The sequence below is a fragment of the Mus pahari genome, chromosome 15, assembly GCF_900095145.1.
Source record: "Mus pahari chromosome 15, PAHARI_EIJ_v1.1, whole genome shotgun sequence".
NCBI classification, from domain to species: Eukaryota; Metazoa; Chordata; class Mammalia; order Rodentia; family Muridae; genus Mus; species Mus pahari.
The window spans coordinates 61,842,171-61,861,834 of record NC_034604.1 but is presented as its reverse complement, the minus strand read 5'-3'; the positions used below and the strand labels follow the sequence as shown (position 1 = coordinate 61,861,834).

At 47.7% G+C, this 19,664-nt stretch overlaps 1 protein-coding gene across 5 annotated transcripts in view; it reads right to left on the bottom strand.

Moving 5' to 3' along the window:
* The window catches only part of Ldlrad4 (low density lipoprotein receptor class A domain containing 4), a 311,621-nt gene that overhangs the window by 9,183 nt on the left and 282,774 nt on the right, over positions 1-19,664 (bottom strand). For all 5 annotated transcript variants that reach the window (XM_029547067.1, XM_029547069.1, XM_029547066.1 and 2 more), the window contains exon 5: positions 12,210-12,364. In XM_029547067.1, the coding sequence (XP_029402927.1) occupies positions 12,210-12,364 (155 nt within the window). The remainder of the gene's footprint in view (positions 1-12,209; positions 12,365-19,664) is intronic.

The following is a 19,664-nucleotide window of genomic DNA, read 5'->3' as shown; positions in this document are numbered from 1 at the left end:
CACTGTGGATTGATGGAGTAATAGACAATCTTATTAAAGAATAAGAATATATCTTGGGGGCTGGAGAGATGGCTCAGCGGTTAAGAGCACCGACTGCTCTTCTGAAGGTCCTGAGTTCAAATCCCAGCAACCACATGGTGGCTCACAACCATCCGTAATGAAATCTGACTCTTCTGGAGTGTCTGAAAACAGCTACAGTATACTCACATATAATCAATCAATCAATCAATCAATCAATCTTAAAAAAAAATAATCTTTAGTCTCTTCTGTTAATTTTCCTTTGAACTATTAGTAAGTCTATTGCAAATGCTTTCTAAAATTCCTTATGAAATCAGACTATCCATTGTTAAAGAAATGTGGCTGATTTATGAGGGTCAATTCTGTATCCTGCTACTCTGCTGGATTTCACTTATTAGTTATAGCGTTTTTCTCTTTTTTTTTTTTTTAAGATTTATTTATTATTATACGTAAGTACACTGTAGCTGTCTTCAGACACACCAGAAGAGGGCGTCAGATCTCATTACGGGTGGTTGTGAGCCACCATGTGGTTGCTGGGATTTGAACTCAGGACCTTCGGAAGAGCAGTCAGTGCGCTTACCCACTGAGCCATCTCTCCAGCCCAACGTTTTTCTCTTTGTTTCGGAAGACTCCTCAAGGTTTTTTATGTAATAAGACCATGGCATCTGATACCAGGGAACCTTTCTCCATCCTTTCCCACTGGGATGTGTACTGGCTATTTTTACGTCAACCTGACACAAGCTAGAGTCATCTGAAAGGAGGGAAGCTCCATTGAGAAAAGGCCTCTGTAAGATCAGGCTGCAGGCAAGTCTACAAGGCATTTCATAATTAGTGATTGATATGGGAGGGCCCAGCCCATGGTGGGTGGGGCCAACCCTGGTGCCATGAGAAAACCATGAGCAAGCTCTGAGGAACAAGCCTATAAGCAGCTCCCTTCACAGCCTCTGCATCAGCTCCTGCCTCCGGGCTCCTGCCCCGACTTCTTCAGTGATGAACTGTGATATATAAGTGTAAACAAAAGAAAATCTTACCTCCCCAAGTCACTTTTGGTTATGGGTGTTTCATCAGGGCAATAGCAACCCTGACAGAGACAAATGTCTTTTGTTTCTTCTGGTCAACTATTTTAGCTAGAACTTCCAACAAATGCTATGTTAAATAGATAAGGCAAAAGCACCCATCTTTATCTTGTTCCTGATCTTAGAAGAAAGTTTTAGTATTTTACTACTGACTATGATGTTGTCTGTGAGCTTCTCACAGATCAATGAGAAGTTAAGGCATTGAAGTTTCCTTTTCTCGTTCCACTTCATCAAGTAATGTTTATGTAAGGATATTGAATCTTATCAAATAATCTGTATTGACCTAGATGATCATGGGTGTTCTTTCCTGCCTCTTCATTCTGTTAATGGGGTGTGTAATGTTGACTGATTTTAGATTCTAAGCCAGCCTTACATTCCAGAAATAAATCACATTTGGCCATGGGGTGTAATTCTCTTGACATGCATGGTGTCTAATTCTTTCAATATGATGCTCAAGTCAAGTTTCTGTTGTTATTTTCTTGGACTTTTATGTCAGTATTCATAAAGGATACTGGTTTTTGGCTTCGTGTTTTCTATGTCCTTCTTCAGCATTGAGACTGCTGGCCTCTTGGACTGAGTCAAGAAACCTTACCCACTTTTTCTGTTCTCTCGAAGGATTTGAGGAGAGATAGAAAGTGTTTCATATTTGGTAGAGCTTCCCAGGTTCATCCATCTGACCTTCCTGTGTTAGGAAGGTATCTTAGTTAAAAATTCCTACTGCTACAATTAAAAAAAAAAAAAAGAGCAAAGGCTACCTAGGGGGAGATGGGTTTACTTCAGCTTATGGTTCCCCATCACAGCCCATCACCAAGGGCAGGCAAGGCAAGAGCTCAAGGCAGAACCCCAGAGACAGGAACTGATGCAGAGGACATCAAGAGGTGCCTCTGACTGGCTGCTCCTCACATCTCAGCCTGCCTTCTTGTAGCACCCACCACCAGCCCAGGGGTGGCACCACTCATGGCGAGCTGGGCTCTCCTAAATCAACCATCAATCAAGAAACCACAGCACAGGCTTGCCCACGGGCCAAGCTGGTGGGGCTGTTTTCTCAGCTGGGATTCCTTTTTCCCAAATGATGTCAGGTTGACATAAAATTAGCCTGCGTAGAAGTGTATTAGTTATTTTTCTTGGCTAGAGAAACTTAAGGAAGAAAGATGTATTCTTGGCCCGTGTGGTAATCGTAAGCATCCTCTATAGCAGGGAAGCTATGACAACAGGGTCAGCCCAGGCCTATGGCAGTGGGAGCTAGCCCATCCTGGGACATTCAGAGAAGGGCCTGGGGCAAGCCTAGGCTATAAAATTCAAGAACCACCCATAGCAAGCCACTTCCTCTATCATCGAGGTCTCACCTAAAGAGTTACATCCTCCTGAAAGTGTCACCAGACAGAGACCTGTTGCTCCAGTGCATCAAGCAGACCACAATAGGAGGCTTTTGTTCATCTCTCCCATCTTCTTACTACTTAGAGGTATGTTCGGATTTCTTTCTTCACAAGGCAGTTTTGCTAAGGTGTCTGTAACCATTTGTCTGTTTTATCGAGAGAGTCCAATTTGTGGCTAAATAGTTATTCATTGTCCCTTGTCCTTCTCTTCATCTCTATACGTCTTGGATGATGCTGTAACCCAGGAGAAGGCAGTCTGTCATCGGGACTTGCCTTAAGCTGTGGGTCAGAGCCTGCTGTTTGTGTGTCCACGCGTACCGTGACCCCGTCTGAGGGCAACATCATAGCTTGGGCTTGCATATGCCTGTGTTCTCAGCTAACCTCTCCTTACCGTCTGCAGAGAGCAGTGGGACCCACCAGTGAGACCACAGCTTGGCACGCTGGCCTCTCTCTCAGAGGCTCCTTACAGCGATCAAGTATCCACATGGCTTCAAATCATTGCACTACTATTTTTCCACATGCTCTATGGGGAGAATTTCAAATCAGAGGTAGAAGTGGTCTTCAGATAGTCAGCAACTTTACTTTCTGATAAGATAAATTCTCCTTCCTGTCTCCCCCCCCCCCCCATAGTCCTTTCTACAAACCAGACAGGGCCATGCTGCCTTTTCTCCTCTAGGGGGCAGTAACAGCTTAGAACTCAGCACCTCCACATGGTCACAGTACTCTGGCAGCCACAGCCTCCTTTATTCCTCCTTGGGAATCTATCATCAGACTTCTTAAGACTCCTAACTCTACTCAATCTAGGGCACATCCCTTAAGAGAACAGACAAATCCTCCAGGAAGATCTGTTGGGAGGGAGAGAATGTGGATCCTTCCCATTTGTAGAATAACGCAGCGGATTGAGAAAAGAAGCCACCAGGTGCTTCCCCCAGCCTAGAGCGGGTTGGGGGAAGCGGGGGCTGGGGGAACCACCACACTCCAATAAATTCCAGCCAGAAATAAGAAAGCTTAGGGGACAGGAAGACTGTTCGGCTTTGGCAGGCTTCCAGCTCCAGTCCCTTCTTTGCCCAGAGGGAAACGGTTTACTCACAGCCCAGAGCTGGCAGTGGATTAACTTCTAGCCAGAAGCCAGCCCGAGCGTGGAGGAGGTCTCTTCAGTAAAGGCCACCTAGAGTTTCCAAATAATTGAGAAACCTTTGAGACCTTTCCTACAACCATACCAAGAAAAAAATTTACCATAGGATTTATTGTAATGCCTTATAAACTTAAAAGGTTACTAAAGTCTTGTTTATTTAAGGGGGGGGTGAGTGGTTCCATGGGTAAAAGGGCTTGCTGTGCAGGTGTGAGGAGCCGAGTTCTACCCCTGAAATACACACAGTGGCAGGAGAGACCCGACTCCTGAGGAATGTCCCCTCACTTCCACACGTGTCGTGGCATATGATCTCGCCTATAATAATAAAAGTTTAGACTTTCACAAGTGTTCTTTTAACATGTTATTTTTACATATTGTTGCGCCAATACAAAACCACTGCCAAACTAGTTCCCTGGGAGCTAAAGATAATCACAACAGTATTGGCTTTGCCTTCATCCTTGGTGATGCGAAAAGAGGACTTTTAATTCAGAAAAGAAAAGGTCTCTGTGTGGAACTCAGGTTGGTCCAGAATTCACCATACATACGTTTCTCACCATGGCTGGCTTTAAGATTTCTTTTTACTTTTGTGTGTGTGTGTGTATGTGTGTGTGTGTGTGTGTGTGTGTGTGTGTGTGTGTATGTTGGGGGAGGTGTATACTTTATATATGTCAGGTAAGTAGATGCCAGAAAAGGGTATCAGATCCTGGGAGTTGGAGTTACAGGCAGTTTTGAGCCCTGCTACGTGAGGGCTGGAAACAGAACCCAGGTGTTCAGAAGAGCAGCAAGTGCTCTCAGCCACTGAGCTGTCTCTCCAGCCCCTCATCAGGGGACAATGCAGCTGAGGTACACTTGTCTCTCCCTTGCCTTCCGGAAGCAGCATCGGTTTGTGGTGGGTCCTGTCTGATCTTGGTGTGGCTTGGCTTGTGACTTGGAGAACATCATCTTCCCGAGTCACCTGGCCCGGCACCAGCCTGGTACCCTATACTACACTCAGTCGTCCGTAGGACCTCTCTCTAAGTGGATTGTGGATGATACCAAAGCTCAAATTTAGCCTCAGTGGCACAAGAATGAAGATGTGTCATCTGGAGAAAAGGAGGGAAAGGGTTTTCCTTGACATGAAAAGTAAAGACCTGTGAGCCCTAACAGTAATGCCAAGGCGCTCGGAATGCCAAGGTGCCCGGGATGGTGCATTAAGAGGAGGGTGTGTGTTACATGGCTTTCAGTGTAAACCAGGCTACTAAAAATGTCCATTCGAGCTGCTTCGGAGGGGAACTGGCTGCATCACCACCACTCTCCGCTTTTCACCCTCCCATACTTGAAGGGGTACATTGTGACTTTGATGTAATCTGTTCCCGGGCTCCAGACAGATGGACCAAAGGGTGAAACCCTTTCAGGGGCCACCTGGCAGCTGAAGCTCTTCCTGCTAGACAGTGCAACCGTCAAGAGGAAGCTGATGTTGAAAGTATCTGGGTAAATGCTGCCATGCCCTGCCTACCTGCTCTGGTGCTTGGAGAGCAGAGAATAGAGGCTGGACACCGTGGACACCAGCCCCATCTGGTTTAAGGGTGCAGGGATGTCACTGTCAGGGAAGCCTCCCCCTGACATCATCTTCTATCCCATCCCCACCAGACCATCCTCTGCCACACTCTTTAGGACTATAACAATGGTATTGTTTAGGAAAGACCAAACTGAAAAGAGTTTCTTCCTTCAGTTTGCAAATACTTTTCTAAACACAGTCTAATGTAGGTAGAAAAGGAGGAGATATTCTTTGGTCTCTTTGGGGGGAAATAGAGATGTGGTAGCCAGCCCCCCACTCCCTCTGCCCTTCTCTGGACCAGAGCCTAGTCTGTGGGTTTCCAATACCCCTATGGGTATGGTGTCCACCCCAGAGCCTCTGCCTAGGGAGGAACAATGACGGCACAGCAGGCTAAGAAAGGCGCCTGCCACGCTGAGCATGTCCTAGAAGGTCCTGCTACAAGTGACAGCTGAGCCCCTGCGCTTTGAGATCTACCTGGGCCCTTATCCGCTGTCCAGCACTCTGACTCCCGTCCACCTTTACTCCTAAGGCTTCCAGAGGCTGCTGGTGGTAGGGCGAGCTGCAGACAGCACAAGAGCCCACAGCCAGCCCTTTGTTCTCACTCACAGGCTTTGGCCACAGAGGAGAAGGCCCTGTTCCAAGAAGATGCCTTAAACGGCCTGTCAGGACAGTCGCGGGACGTGCCACACTTTGTTGACACAGACTCCTGAAAGAGCAGAAATGGTCTATACCGTCACAAGGGCATGTATGCCGTTCGGTTTGGTTTCTGGAAATCGGAAGCTCTCTTAATTCATTTTTTATTTCCTTCCTGTGCTAAACACTGTTTTCTTTAAAATAAAATAAAATAAAATTTTTTTAAAAAGCTCCCATGCCAGGTGTTGTGGCTCATGCCCATGATCCCAGCACTTAGGAGGCTGAGGCAGGGGGGCGTGAGTTCAAGTTTACACTGGATTATAGTGTGAGACCCTGTCAATAAATAAGCATTGAGGACCTAGAGAGAGAACTCAGTGATTCAGAGCCCTTGATGCTTTTACAGAGGACCAGAGGTCAATTCTGAGCACACATGTGGTGGCTTGCAACCATTCACAACTCCAGTTCCAGTTCCAGTCATGCACAGGCATATATACATGGAGGCAAATACTCATACACATATGGTAAAAAATTGCTTTAAAAACACTTTTTAAACACGCCCCTACACATACACCTACCACAAGGCTGCAAACCAGCAGGTAACTATGGCATTGCTACAGGACACGGGATCCAAAACCAAAACAGGATTACACCCACAGATGTACGCTGGCCCATCTCCTGGGCCATCTGCTCTGGAGCCCATCCTGAAAGGTTGGGGTGGCCCAACATGCCAGAGGAGATTTAAATTCCACAATTTGTGTGATAACGCCCAATTCTTAACAATTGGGTCAGCTTCAATCAGAGGGGCAAATGTCCCCGCCCATGCTCCAGGTCACATATATGCCTTCTTCAGTGTGTAGACCTACCCCACACCAAGGTGCATGGGGGCTGAGGAGTACATTGCATTGGCAGAGGCCTACAGCATCCAGGGAGACAAAAGAAATGGCCCCGAGTAAAGCTGGACTGGTAGGCAGATAGATGCTCCTCCTTCCCAAGCTGCTGTTGCAGAGTCTCTGCGCAGAACCCCAGACATCTGACTCTGCCCAACTGATCAAGCGCCCGGAGCAGCTGGTAATGAAGGAATGTGTGCTGTAACTCTTCCCGATAACTTTTAAATTGGAATTTATGTTTCTACAAGTCAAGAGTGGCTCAGTATATACTATCTCGTATGGCTCAACCTGAGTAAAACTTCTGCCCCTGCACCCGAGGCCAGCCACCTCTGCATGCCTACTGGCCACAAACCCTGGGCTGTCGGGATGTGGTAGCAAGACCCACCAGGCAGGGGTACAGCTGACAGAAAGGACCTCTCAGAGCTGGGCGGTGGTGGCACAAGCCTTTAATTCCAGCACTTGGGAGGCAGAGGCAGGCGGATTTCTGAGTTCGAGGCCAGCCTGGTCTACAAAGTGAGTTCCAGGACAGCCAGGGCTATACAGAGAAACCCTGTCTCGAAAAAACAACCAACCAACCAAACAAACAAACCAAGAGGACCTCTCAGAATCCCCCAGCTAGAAAAGCCTAGACCAGCAGTTCTCAACAATGAAGGAACTGACCCCTTTGGGGATCGCATATCAGATATTTACATTACGATTTATAACTAGCAAAATTACAATTATGAAGTAGCAATGAAATAAGTTATTTTATCGGGGGTGAGGGTGTCACCACAACATGAGGAGCTGTATCAAAGGGTTGCAGCGTTAGGAAGGTTGAGAACCACTGGCCTAGGCAATCCTGGTAAATCTCTCTTGGGGTCAGGTCTGGAGTGCCTAGGCCCTCTACTGTGTCCCTGTTACTGGGTAGTTTAAGATAATGAAAAGCAATCCAAGCTCTAAGCCACACAAACAAGGCACCTGTAAACGTGCTGAGGTTGCTTTGAGAAAAACAAAAAGGACATTTGTGTCACAAACCTATCTCCTGCGGCTGGCCATCATTTGAGCCTTCACTTTTTCCTTTAATTTAAGCCTGAGCTGCTCACGTTCATTTCTGACTTCCACTGGCCAGTGTGATCCCATTCCCTGGCAGCCCTGGCATACACATCTCAGAGAGAGGTAGACAGGCCTCGGCACAAGAAGCCCTCTCCTTACACTTCACACCTGCATTGTCTCAAACAAAGAAAGAAGGGGCGAGGGTTGTTGGCAACGGGGGGAGGGGGGAGAGAAAGGATGGTTATGGAGGTAGGAGCAGCATGTGCCATCTCTGTGAAGTCCCTCAAGATTGGGAGGGGGACTCATGGTACAAGAACAGCTAGATGGCCAGTGTCATCTCACAGGACTGTCCCCAGCCATCAAGGCCAGTCAAGCTTTTGAGATCCTGTTCTCTTCATTTTCTAGTTTGATTTCTGCTGTTGTAAAACAAAACAAAACAAAACAAAACAAAACAAAACAAAACAAAACAAAGCAAACCCACTCTGACCAAAAGCAACACAGGGAAGAAAAGGAGGTACGTGCCGTGTGCTTCCAGGTCACAGTCTGTCACTGAGGGAAGTGCTGGGGCAGGAACTCAGGTAGGAGCTCGAAGCATGGAGGAATACCATTGCTGGTTCTCTCTTGCTCATGCTCAGCTAACATTCTTATACACCCCAGGACCATCTGCCAAGGAATGGCACCGCTGCGATGGGCCCTCCTGCATCCGGTAATAACCAACACAACCCCCACACACCAATCCGATCTAGGCAATTCCTCAGTCCGGATTTCCTCTCAGATGACTGACACTAGGCTGTCAAACAGACAATCAGATATGAGGAGGACAGTAATTTCACCCTGGCTTTTCCTTTGGATCAAAGCGAAACGTCCACTAAAGAGAAGAGAGGTGAGTCATGCTTTCTCAAGATGAACACAGCATTATAATTCCACTAAGGATATCACACGGCTCTGTCATACGGAGGCAAAAGACCCCACACATCAAGTGTCTCTGCGACACTCAGGCTCAGAACAATGAGAGGTTCCCTTCTGAAAGGTTGACAGGGAACCTACATGCTGCCACGTAGCAGGGTGAATGAGATACTTGCCCACACTACCAGGGGAGGTGATCCTGGGGCTGTGGGTGCTAGCTAAACAAGGGTGCTTCTGGATCTAGGAACAGGACTTAGATAACAGATATGACGCCACAGGACAGAGGCACAGTAGACATACACATTCATCCTCACTTGCCACTCTGTCCAAAGTTCCACTAACCAAAATCCCCTGCAGGGGCAACCTGGCCAAGTGATGCAAATGAGAACACGGCATCCTCTCTCCTCCATGACGTGACTGCCAAGCTTCTGCTAGCTCTTGGCAGGAAGATGGTGAACACAGGCTATCATACTGAGAGGACAAGGGAGGCAGCCTGGAAAAGCAACTAGAAGCTGACCAGCCTGGGCAAACACTGAAGTAGAGGAGATAATGGGTTCTCTCATGTATGCTTCATAAACACAGGCACTGGGTTGGCCTAAGCATTCCCAGTAGAATCAAGAGCAGCTCTGACTTTAGCCATGGATGGGTCGGCTGCCCTTGCCTGGTCGCTTTGCTGTCCTGGCTATGATGAGGTCCAGGGATGGAAGGGGTGAACAGAGGTGGGTGGAAATGGCTAGGGAAAGTATCTACAGGCAGAGTCTCCGAACAGCTATGTCCTGGTGATACAGGAGAAGTGTGCCCTTCTCTTTGTGGGCACATCAAAGCAGCCAGGAGCACTATGCTCATGAGACGGTGGCCTTGTGGACAGTGTGCCTGAGCAGGTAGTACTCAGCACTGAGGTCAGTTTCTCTGGGTCGCCTGCTGTGGAAACCCAGCGTACTAGAGGCTGATCTATCTCCATAGCACCGCATCCTCGATATACCACCACCCCAGCCTCTACAGGACATCCCCCGGCTGAGAGTCAGACATACAAAGGAGTGATCTGCTTTTCCAGACGTCAGAAGGGAGCAACACTTCAAGAAAGGAGTTGGTTGGGGGGGGGGGTGGTAGAAAGGACAGAAACTCAGGTGCGTGAGGACAGAAGGAAGGTTTGTTCCCTCTTCATCCACTTTATCTCTCCTTTAGAACCACAAGCTATGCGGATAGTCCCACTCAGGAAGCAGAGCTACAGTCTAAGGCCGAAGCACCCTCGGTTACGGCGTAGAAACACACCTTGAATTTTATGAACATGGGATCGAGCCCAGCCCTAAGCTGGGCAATATCTACTGTTGTGATTAACAGAGCAAGAATAGGTAGACCCTGGGGAAGGATGGCACTCAGCTCTGGATCGCTCAGAGAAAAGTGAAAAGAATTATGGTGGCAGCTCAGGAGTGAACGACCACACCATCCTCACAGCCACTTTATAAACACAGGTACAAAAGGCACACCTCTCTCTAGGCTCCACCCCGACAGCAGATCCCAGATCTTAGCATGCCACCGACACCTGCTAACAGAGCCCCCTCGGTAGCTAAGATTCACCAATTACTGACCATCTTCGTTGCTCCTCAGTGTATATCCTGGAAGGACCTCTCGATAGTCACCTTCCCACTTTACCCAGAAAAGGGAGGCCCTGCCAGTGAGCAAGCTACCACTTCCTGGCCAGTGGTCCCCAAGCTCCCAGAGAGACCAGCACGGGGCAGACCACCAGGTCAAGAAGGCCCTTTCCAAGTAAAGCCAAACAAGAACTTTGTTTCTTGCACCAGTCAAGCTGTCTTCCTGCTGTACCTCTTGGTTATCCCACGGTGTGTATAGCCAGGATGCAACATCTAAGGGCAGTGGCAGCAAGAGAGGATGGGGCTGGGGCTGCAGGGTGGTGACACAGAAGACCAAGGGAGGGGCCTAGGCAAGGGGCCCATACTAGAACCCTGAGTACCTGGGGACTCCTGGAGCACAAAGTGCAAGACGGGAAGATGGGACGTTTTAGAGCTAAAACTAGGCTCTTACTTAGGTAGTACTGCTAACACCCAGGACTGAAGCACTGCTGGTAATTGGCATATACCTGAGTGCGTTGGCCTATTGTTTGCTGGCAGTGTGAGAGATTGTACCACATCTGCCAAGGAGTGGCTAGCACCCACAACCATTATATTAAGGCGAAGACCCTGTGTGGCCCTCTAATGACCACTGCAAAGAGATTTTCCTCATCCTCTGTCTTTGAGCTCAGGACTTTGGATTTGTTCTCTCTTTCAAGATCTGAGCTGTCCTTTGCACAGTGATTCGTAGTATCAGGGTGGATACCAGAGGAAAAGGCCCAGAATGCCACGGTAGTGTATGAAGAGATCAACCAAGCAGACCCAGGGGAGCTGGCAGGCAAAACTGGGACCCAGGAGAGACTGAGGAAGGCAGCAAGGGAAAAGGAAGATGCTAACAGGAAGTGGTGTGGGGTGGATACAGCACACACACACACACACACACACACACACACACACACACACCCTTCCTGTTCATTGTTGGGCTTACCTCTGCCCCCAAGAACCACCAAGCCATCAGGCTCCCTGGGCAAGCAAGATGCTGGCCTGTTGAGAGTCATCCCAGGCAAAGCTGCCATTCCACACTGCCCATTACAATGGCTATACCCCACACTCACAACAGCCTTCCCTAACGGGCCTCCCTTGGGAAGTGACCAGGCATCCCCGGTCCCTAATAAAGGACAGTCCACAAAGTATGTCTCTCCTGCAACTCAGGAAAGGATCGAAGAGGAAAACGCGATGCCTCCTATGTCCTACACTGACAGTAAGAATCCAAACTCAGCTAAATGCACTATGTCCATGTCTCTTGCTAAAAGTCACCAGAATTTATGTACAGATTGCAAGACAGGTGGAGAACATGATGTCCCAGCAGTTCTTGGCCTCCCAGGTTTGATTATGGCTTAGCCATCCATCACACTGTTTTATGAGGAGAGGCAGGAGGTTGAGGGCAAGAGATAGAAAGCTCTAAAGAGTCCAAAGTGAGGTGCCTCACTGGATGATGGCTTGTGGCATCCCACCTCATTCCATCTAAGGAGGCACACATCCCATGGTCCCCTCCAGCTGGGTCACACCCGAGAGCTGCAGACCCATCTGCTAATGTAGGAGGACATTACTTATCCCTGGACCAACTCCAGGACCAGATCCAAGCAAAGGGCTATATATAACGAAGTGCTGCCCGAAAAGAAACCAGACACACAAGAGGAGGCATGGGTGTGAAGACCACGGCTAGCAGAACTAATTAGAGCTAATGGCCAATAATCAGGCAGGGGAGACTTTCACAGATGAAAGACCTGAGCAAGCTGTTAGAGGGCTTTTATGTCCCTTTCCTGGCTGGATACAGGCTCTACGTGAGACGTCACTGAGCCGTATGCATACAATGTGTGCAGCAAGGTGTGTACTCTTCCAGGTTAACTGTCAACCCAAATCCCTGACACCTCTGTACCACAGTGAGCCGACAGGTGCGCTATCCTGCCTTCTAGCCCTTGCCGTACCCTGTCTGGGGGCATGCCCCAGGGGCATTCCAGATGGCCCAGGCCCACATGCTTACCGGCTGCAGCCCGTCCTCCTGTCTCTGGCTCTGGCTGGGGCGGTTGATGAAGGAACGTGTGGAGACTTTGTAGTGGTTCAGTAGGCAGACAACCACCACCACCATCACCGTCACCACCACGACAATGATGAGGATCTGTGCGAATTCCAGCTCAGCTGCAAGGTAAGAGAAAGGATCGTGAGCAATGGCCCTGGTACCTGGGTGACTTTCTGACTTACGGTTCCTGCAGCTGCAGGCAGTCATGACCCCCTCCTCCCAGACATCCACGAGGGAGACAGAAGCTATGGCTACATTTTGGAAGAGAAGAAAATGCAGTCACAAAACTGCTGCATGGCTGGCCTTGAACTCTGCCTGCGGATGCTCTAGGTCACTTGTAGGGCTTCCGTATTGTAGTGTTTTTTTTTTTTTTGCACAAAGGGAGGGTCTGGGAGTGCCCTGCCCCACGGATCTCTGTCACTCAGCTTGGTGAAGTTCAAAGACCTGGCCTTCCAACTTAAGGCCTTAAAGAAAATGTTTTGCTGGCCCTACCAGACCGCCAGGGTTTTGGCTACAACTTTCCTCCACTGACAAAGTGGAGTTCAAGGTCAGTCGTATGAGCTCACCACAGGCAGCTGTTAAATTGGCACCTGTTCATGTTAGGCCAACCTCAGGACAGCTCAGACTGTCTCTTCAATCCCCTTCCTGTCAGGCAACACCCACCATCTCTCTCCGTTCCAGCAGAGTTGAGAAAGTCTCTCGGGACTGCGGCTGCCCCCAGTACCACACCTACATAACATCTCCAGAAAATGAACTCATCCCTTCGGTTGAGCCAAATTTCCCAGAACGCAACTGTGTGTTAAAGAGGAAATACACATTAAGGGGCCAGCTCCAGCCTCCAGTCCTGGGAGGATCCGCTTTTGTGAGTGACTTAGAAAGCATAGCCCCATCCTGCAGGCTCCATGTCTGAGTGGTAAGGTTCCCAGTTCCAACGCTAACATTACACATGAGTTCCTCCAGTCATGCATACGCCATGCGTATGCATGTCTGGTGTCCCTCCCTGATTCAGCATTTCTGCCACGCTATTGAGCTGAGTGTGTACAGTCAGTGTTTCTCTCAACACTATGATCACAAGTCTGCTGTGGCTTACGTTGTGTTCTCAGTATCTAACATGTGGTGGTGCCCAATCCACAGGTAGTAAAATGGCTTCAACAGGAAAAGGAAGAACAAAGACTGACTCAGGAACATACTCAGGCTCAGAGAAGGTATTCAAGTCCACGACTCTGAGGGGGCCTTCCCTGGGGCCAGCAATTACTGGCAAGACAGACCTCCACTGCCTACGGGGGACAGTAAGAGCACCTGCAGGGCCCTGGGAATCTATGCCACACATCCAGTTAAAAATCCAAGGGCAGACACCTCTGTACACAACAGGAAGAAGGCAGGGACATTCATTCTGTTCAGGCCAAAGTGAGCTTAGACATGAAGATGGAATCCTAAATAATGTTCCAGTTTGACCAACTTTGTATTTTACAAGGAAACAACAGAGTTGTTACAAACTGCCCTTCGGGTTAAAGCATGCCTTCATGTTTACCAGTGTTTCCTTTTTTTTTTTTTTTGTTAAAAGATCATGTTGCTTAGCAGACTCGGAGCAGAAAGAAAGGGATTACAACCACAAGATAGTCGCGAGGACCTCCGGTTAACCCTTCACTTCCTTCACTTGACTGCTCTTTCTACATTACCTTTTCCTGAACATGGAAGCCTGTGAAGACACAGCAAAGAAAATGAAGTTGTGTTTTCATAATTCCAATGGGCCTCTCTGAATAAATGAACCCCATCTGAAGACGATCTTATTATAGTGTCACAGAAGAAAGCACTCTAATACGGCTGAAGCTCTGCAGCCTTCCCTGACCATATCCGCTCCACGACATCCTGGTGGGAAGTCAGGGCTGGATAGCATGCCCACTAAATAAATACTGCCTCCTTTAATTATGACCAAATTATCTGGAGGTAAAGAGAAGGAAAGAGATGCTATGTGTATATGTGAGTGCTGGCATAAATTTGTCAGTAATCTATCAAGAAAGACTCCTTAAAAGTGAAATGTCATTTCAAATGGACAAGCATTTTGATGATGTGGTTTAAGAACCACCTGATGAAAAGCTTGTCACCTACACCCTATACCCTCTTTATCACTGAAAACTTGCCCTTTCCTTTTGAAAAATATTTACTTAGAAAATTATGTGTCTGTGTCTGTGTCTGTGGCTATGTTCCTGTGAGTACAGTGCCTACAGAGGTCAGGAGAGGGCACCAGATACCCCGGAGCTGCATCTACTGGTGGCTGTGAGCTATACAACCTGGGTGCCAAGAACTGCCCTTTGGTCCTCTGCAAGAACATGCGCTCCTAATGGATGTGCCATCTTTCCAGACCCTTGTCACTTATACCAATAGGCGAACCTGTGCACACTGCCAGGCAAGATGGCCAAACCAGGTACGAACCTGCTCAGCACCGGAAAGGACAAGGCAGAAAGATGCTGAGGTGAGGCCAGCCTCTCCTACGGCGGGGCCCAGGATCAACCAAGTATCAACAACAATACCTTATCTTATATTTATTTTGATTTTTGTACTGTCTCCTCCAATTGCTGGCAGTTTCTGATCTTTTTCTGGGCTTCTAGTGATTTGTGCTTCCCTTTTTTATAACTAATTTGCTTTGATCTATTTGTAGTTTTTCTTTTCCATGAACTTCTGATACATCTATGAGAAATATTTATATTTGATGGCTACAAGATTTTGTTCCACATGTTGCAAATATTTTCTCCTTGTTTCTTATTTCTGTAAATTCTTCTGTGAGTTTCTCTACAGATAATATTTTTATGGTACCAACGATTCTGTCTCTGTCTCTGTCTCTGTCTCTGTCTCTGTCTCTGTCTCTGTCTCTCTCTCTCTCTCTCTCTCTCTCTTTCTCCCTGTGGTTAATATTCCCCAAACTTTTTTTTTCCCCTCAAAGAACTTTTACCTTGCTCTTTCATGTTTAGATTTTTATTTGTGTTGCATTTTGTACTTTGGGTCCAAGACAGGGCATTCTGAATGAAATGACCTAATAATGCATCGCTTCAAAATCCGAGCAAGGCCGGGCATGGTGGTGCACACCTTTAATCCCAGCACTTGGGAGGCAGAGGCAGGTGCATTTCTGAGTTCAAGGCCAGCCTGGTCTACAGAGTGAGTTCCAGGACAGTTCTACACAGAGAAACCCTGTTCAAACAACAACAACAACAACAACAACAAAGCAAAACCAAAAACAAAATCTGAGCAAGGGTGAGTAAGGTCTCCACTGCATAAACAGTACGTAGCATCGCTCCCTTTGAAAGAGAGTCCCAACTTCTTCCTTTTCATGAGGACTGGTGTTTCTTAGCCTCCACCCCAAGCTCTCCTGTAAAGCTGCCACATGTATAAACTTCCTGGAGCTGCCCTGCCCTTACTGAGCTGTCTGCAGCTGCCCCACCTGCCCCAGGGTTTCGAACATGTGCTCAGAGCCCTGGCGGGGATATCTAAGGCACCAAAGCTTCCTAGCGACATCAGGGGTCCACGGGTACCAGAGCATCAGGAAACCGAGAGGTGTGTGGTAGGATGGGGCAGCAGGTCTACTCAAAAGCTTTAGAGCATAGATAGGGTCGTTGGCTAAGGCAATCACCCTAACAGTAATACCCAGGGGCACCAGGAGACTGATGAGAATCTGAGCCACTCAGCAGCCCAGGCACGGGAGCCAGCTCTTCTAGCAGACAAGGATCCAGGGTGCCTGTCCCTAAGGCCAGAATCTTAACAAGTCGTGGCTGGCAACAAGGATGTGTCAGGAACCCTGTGCTGCTTCTTAAAGCCCCACCCATCGAGGGGTAGGACCCATAGCATAGCACCACAGGTACAGGGCTGGGGGGGTGCTCCACAAAAGGCCTACTATCTGAGTTTGATCCCTGGAGGAGAGAATGGACTCCTCAAAGTTGTCTTCTGACCTCCATACGTCTGTCGTGGCATGTACGTGGCATGTACACGCTGACACAGACACCCCCGTCATACATATGCATGCATGAGATTACATCAAATTAAAATATCTTTAAAGTCGACCTGCTCTTTGAAGTTGGGGCAAAATAGTCCATGAGAAGGGATCGCTTCCTCATTTAAGTTGCAAGAGATAGAAAACTGGGAAACTAGGAAGAATAAAAATATCCAGGGCTAGGGGATTCTCCAAGTGAAAAAAAAAAAAAAGCCATTAAACAGAGGGTGCCCCCTAGGGATGAGCAAAGCTCTGGTCCTGCTCTGAGGAAAACTGAAAAGCTGCTTCTCTGCTGCCCTGAGCTCCCTCCCTCCCTCCCTTCCTCCCTCCCTCCCTCCCTCCCTCCCTCCCTCCCTAACAAGTCAGTCACACCATTTATTTTAAACAGGAGCCTCTGCCTCAAATCTGCACAGCTTTTCTTTATGTGGTGGGGGACAGGGACGGTGCAGTGTAAGGGACCCAGCAAGCTCGCCAGCATACCAGACCATGTTTTGCTTTTGAGGGGTCGGTTAGGAAAGGGACGTTGAGAAGAGAATGAATTCTGAAAGCAGTCCTGAGGTGGGAGTACTTTCTAAGCCCACAGGAACAGCAGCATCTTTGAAAGGTAATAGGACGCCTGTGAGGTTGCCAATTTTTTTCATGTAACCCTCTACGGATTCTGAACACAGCCCGCTGGTCAGGTCTCCCTTGGTTTCAATAGTTACTGACATCAACAGAAGGAAGGCCACACAAGTAAAAGGGCTGGAGGTTAAACCAAATTTCCAAGCTGCTGCTCCTTTTCCGGGACGGTAGTTCTAGGTGCAGGGCATGAGTCACTGCCACCCAAACACCAGAAATTTAATAATAAACTCAAAGCTTACAAGAAGGGATTATGGTGCTTCGGTTTATTATCGTAAAAACAGTGCCAATGACGATAGTGATGACGGCATCTCTATCTGTAGAGCAACATCTCTAAGAAATTCTAAACTGTACAGTGCTGGGGACTGCAGGAACAGGTCTGTGTGGAGTAGGCTGCTCTGTTCCTTGGTCCAATGGGGCCCTGGACTGAATCATACTAGAGGCGTGAATGTCTGGACTATTTTTAATGAACTCTGGGGAGAAGTGTTTGTACAACCCTTGGGTTCCTAATATAACACTCACTTCTATTTGTAGGATGGCTAGCACCGTCTTCCATTCAGCCTTTCTTCCGTGAACACATCCTCACCGGCCGAAGCCGAGGCTTCTAAATGCTTAATTAGTTCTAAGTTCCAGATGTGTGATATGTTCCCTCACAGACACCCTACAATAGAAGAACACGGCGTGGGCTCCGTGGTGAGCCCTTCCTTCCACCAGCAAAACAGACGCCTTAGCAGCGTATGGGAGAGTGGCTATGAAAAACACTCATGCCATTGCCAGGACCGGCCACTCCTCATGGATCTCTAAGTGACTGACTCCCATTCTTACCAACAGCAGCCTCTCCAGTTCACTCCCCTTCCCGCCCAATCTGGGAACTCAGAGCCTGGCAGAAGCTAACCAGCCTGTCACAGAATCCCCCCCTTCCCCCAGGCAGCCCCCTTCCCAGCAAACCCCCCCAATTCCCTGCCACTGCTGGAGTCACAGAGACCAGCCTTCTGCCGTAGGACTCGTCTTGTTTTGGTTTCTGCACAATGAACTTGGGTCTGCATTTCCTTCCTGTGTCTGTCCTGCTCAGCAGAAACAGGTGTAGATAAGCATGACAGCCATGGGGGCGGATGACTATTTATGGTCCTAAGACATCTGTAGATGTCTAGATGTTCCTATAGTCTGTAAATTCTTTCCAAAACCCTAGAACCAGATGGCAGTGGTAGCTGGAAGGTGGATGGGGCAGGAATTGGAATCTACTTAGCCTATAATTGCCCTGAGCTCATGAACTATTAGGATAAAAATGCTCTTGGCAATTTTAATGATTGAATTAAAGTTCACACTCATTCAACACCACAGTTGAGGGGTGATATTTAGCCTCTGTGACCAAAAAAAAAATGACTTCACAGCTAAAAGCTCAGGTGTCAAAACAATAAGGGCTGTAGCTTATGATTAGATCACAGTTTTTAAATTTTCATTTTCCTTTGTGGCCAGTTGGTTACTCCAATTTATTTTTTTTAATGAGAACAACAAAAGGGAGAAATTAAAAATAGATATACAAAGGTAGCCAAGTTTTTGCAACTGCTGACTGTGTCTTCCGTTAAAACCTCTTCTCTGACCCGGTGAGAACAGGCACCTGACCTTTACGTTGCTTCCTATACGTGTTGATCCCATTCTGTTCCGACACTCCTTTTCAAGGTTTGTCTTCTGACGTTCTCTCATAGACTAAGCCCTGGGCTGTGTATCTTGTCTGTCCATAGCTGACGGATGTGAAGTTGCTGTGTATGACATACAAGGCGATCAGGTCCGAAGAAGGGACTTCAGTTTCCCAATTTGTTTGTACACTGTCTCACATGGCACCGTCTTCTGGCAAACCCTCACCAACAATTTTAATGATGCTAAAATTTTGCCAAAGATTTTCAAATTTTGCACCAAGTACCCAGCACAGATTGTCACCAGAAAAGGAGGCTCATGGTTGCTTTAAGGTATCTGCTTATATATTCCTACTATATCCCTATTCGTATCCAAGGCAGTTTGCATAGTAAGACTGGCAGTGGTGTCCTATGATCCCTCAGTGGAGAAAGTAACAAGAGGACACCGTCAGCGCGACCAGGCACCTCTCATGGCACAAGTAGGCTGGGAGCAGAGGGCAGGGATCAGAGTAAGGAATCCCCAGAATACAGACTCTGTGAGTCTGTCCAGCCGAGATAACGTCAGAGGCTGAAGTTCCTATCAAGTACAGCCACGTTTCTCTATGTACCTCATGATCCAGACTCTCCTGATCTCTTTAGGAAAAAAACAATACCCACGCTGCAGTCAAAGATGGGTGACAAATTTTTCTTTAAAAGCAAAAACAAAACAATGCACCGGAGAAGTAAGTATGCAATTGTCAGGAACCTTTAAAAAATAATCCATCCCTTGCCTTGCTATAAATGGGCACTGAAGGTACCTAGAATCATAATTCCCCCTTATAGGAGTCATTTAAAACCCACCCTCGCCTCACCACCACATTATTAATTAGGAAGGTGTCAGAAGAAATACGGCTGCTCACGGAACTGTCACAGTCACGGTTTCAAGCGTGGCTCCTAAGTGCTTGTTCACTGGCTGGCTGTTCGCCGTTCACTCTCTAACTCCCCACTATTCCTGGAGTCCATTTCTGTTTCCCGTTATCTCCTATTACTTTGATAACCCAACAAACTAGTCAACAATCCAATCGAATTAAAAGAGTTACATTTTTTTTCTTTTATTCCAAATGTTAATTTCAGCAACTCAGGGGGAAAAAAAAACACTGTCAGTCAAAGAGGGAAATTTTTTAGGGCATTTAGCATATATATATA